This window comes from Crocodylus porosus, unplaced genomic scaffold (genome assembly GCF_001723895.1).
Source record: "Crocodylus porosus isolate Cpor-Errol unplaced genomic scaffold, CroPor_comp1, whole genome shotgun sequence".
Taxonomy (NCBI): domain Eukaryota; kingdom Metazoa; phylum Chordata; order Crocodylia; family Crocodylidae; genus Crocodylus; species Crocodylus porosus.
The window spans coordinates 8,902,905-8,904,409 of record NW_017728935.1 but is presented as its reverse complement, the minus strand read 5'-3'; the positions used below and the strand labels follow the sequence as shown (position 1 = coordinate 8,904,409).

Genomic DNA, 1,505 nt, shown 5'->3' with positions numbered 1-1,505 from the left:
CGTTGCTGTCCCCCCGATGATCTTGTGGCCACCTACAAATTCACCTCTCAGCCTTCTCTTGCAGAGGCTGAAGAGATGCAGGGTCCTCAGTCTCTCCTCGTAGGGCTTTGCCTGCAGGCCCTCAACCATGCGGGTGGCCTCCTCCGGACCCTCTCCATGCTGTCCGCATCCCCCCTGAAGTGCGGTGCCCAGAGCTGGACGCAGGACTCCAGCTGCGGCCTGACCAGTGCCGCACAGAGGGGGAGGATCACCTCCCCGGACCTGTTCGTCACGCACCTGCTAATGCACGATAAGGTGCGGTTAGCTTTACTGATCGCTTCATTGCACTGACAGCTCATGTTCATCTTGGAGTTAACAGTGGCTCCGAGATGCCTTTCCGCTGCTGTGCTGCTGAGAGGGTCCTTGCCCAGCCTGCGAGCATGCCGGCGATTCCTTCTTCCTAGGTGCAGCACCGTGCATGTGTCCTTGGGTCTCTGTCCGCTTGATCCCTGGGCTGATCCAGGTACCTGGGCAGGGGCCCTTCGCTCTGCATCAGTGTTGCTGTTCTAGGTGTCCTTGGTCTATGCGGTGCTTGCCTAGGTATGTATTTCCCAAATTACAGTCGAGTAGAAATTCATCCAGTTGACGGGACGGGACTCTTTGAAGAGGCGCTGTTTGGTTTGCCTTGGCTGGGAAGAAACTAGTTGGCTTGGTGTTCTTTGCCACGAGATGGTGGTGGTGTTGTGTTGGCCAAGATTATAATTTGTCTGGTGTAGGTGTCCTTGTTACTCAATACCATACTAGGAATAGATGCATGTACATCAGCCTCTGTTGTGCTTTGTCCCTTTTCTGCCCCCAGTTGCGTGTCCGCCTCTGTTCTCTGTGCGGGAGCCTGGAAAAGCTTTATTAGTGCGTCATACTGGCATGGCAACAGCTCGACTGTTTCGATCTCAGAGCGCTGGCAGAATAACATGCTTTCCTCCCAGAAATCTTGTATGCTTCGAGCACTGGGAGTCTCCTCCCCGTGACTACAACTGGGATTCTCTTCATTCTGCAAAATGCAGCTGAGAGATTTACGTCTTTATTTCATCTTCCTGTTAGATGCTGCAGGACTGCCCAAAAGCCCGCCGAGAAGTTGAACTCCACTGGAGGGCCTCTCAGTGCGCCCATATTGTAAAGATCATAGATGTCTATGAAAACCTCTACCAGGGAAGAAAGTGTCTGCTGATAGTCATGGAATGGTAAGTGCAGGGTGAAGAAAGGTTTATCTCCAAGTACCTCCTTCTCGTTGATCTCCTCCATGGGCTCAGGGCAAGGGTGATGCTCCAGAGACCTCTGCCACCAGTAGAACATGTAGGTGCAATTAGAAGAAGCCACTGGCCACAGTTTCATAGTTTCTAGGGTCGGAAGGGACCTGGGCAGATCATCGAGTCCAACCCCTGCCATGGCAGGAAAGAGTACTGGGGTCAAATGACCCCAGCAAGATGTTCATCCAACCTCCTCTTAAAGACCCCCAGGGCAGGAGC

At 53.3% G+C, this 1,505-nt stretch overlaps 1 protein-coding gene across 1 annotated transcript in view; it reads left to right on the top strand.

Annotated features, from left to right (window-relative positions):
- The first annotated feature begins 1,055 nt into the window (after positions 1-1,055).
- The window catches only part of MAPKAPK2 (mitogen-activated protein kinase-activated protein kinase 2), a 13,218-nt gene continuing 12,768 nt past the window's right edge, over positions 1,056-1,505 (top strand). The window contains exon 1 of the mRNA XM_019546892.1: positions 1,056-1,220. Within this exon, the coding sequence (XP_019402437.1) occupies positions 1,081-1,220 (140 nt within the window). The 5' untranslated portion in view covers positions 1,056-1,080. The remainder of the gene's footprint in view (positions 1,221-1,505) is intronic.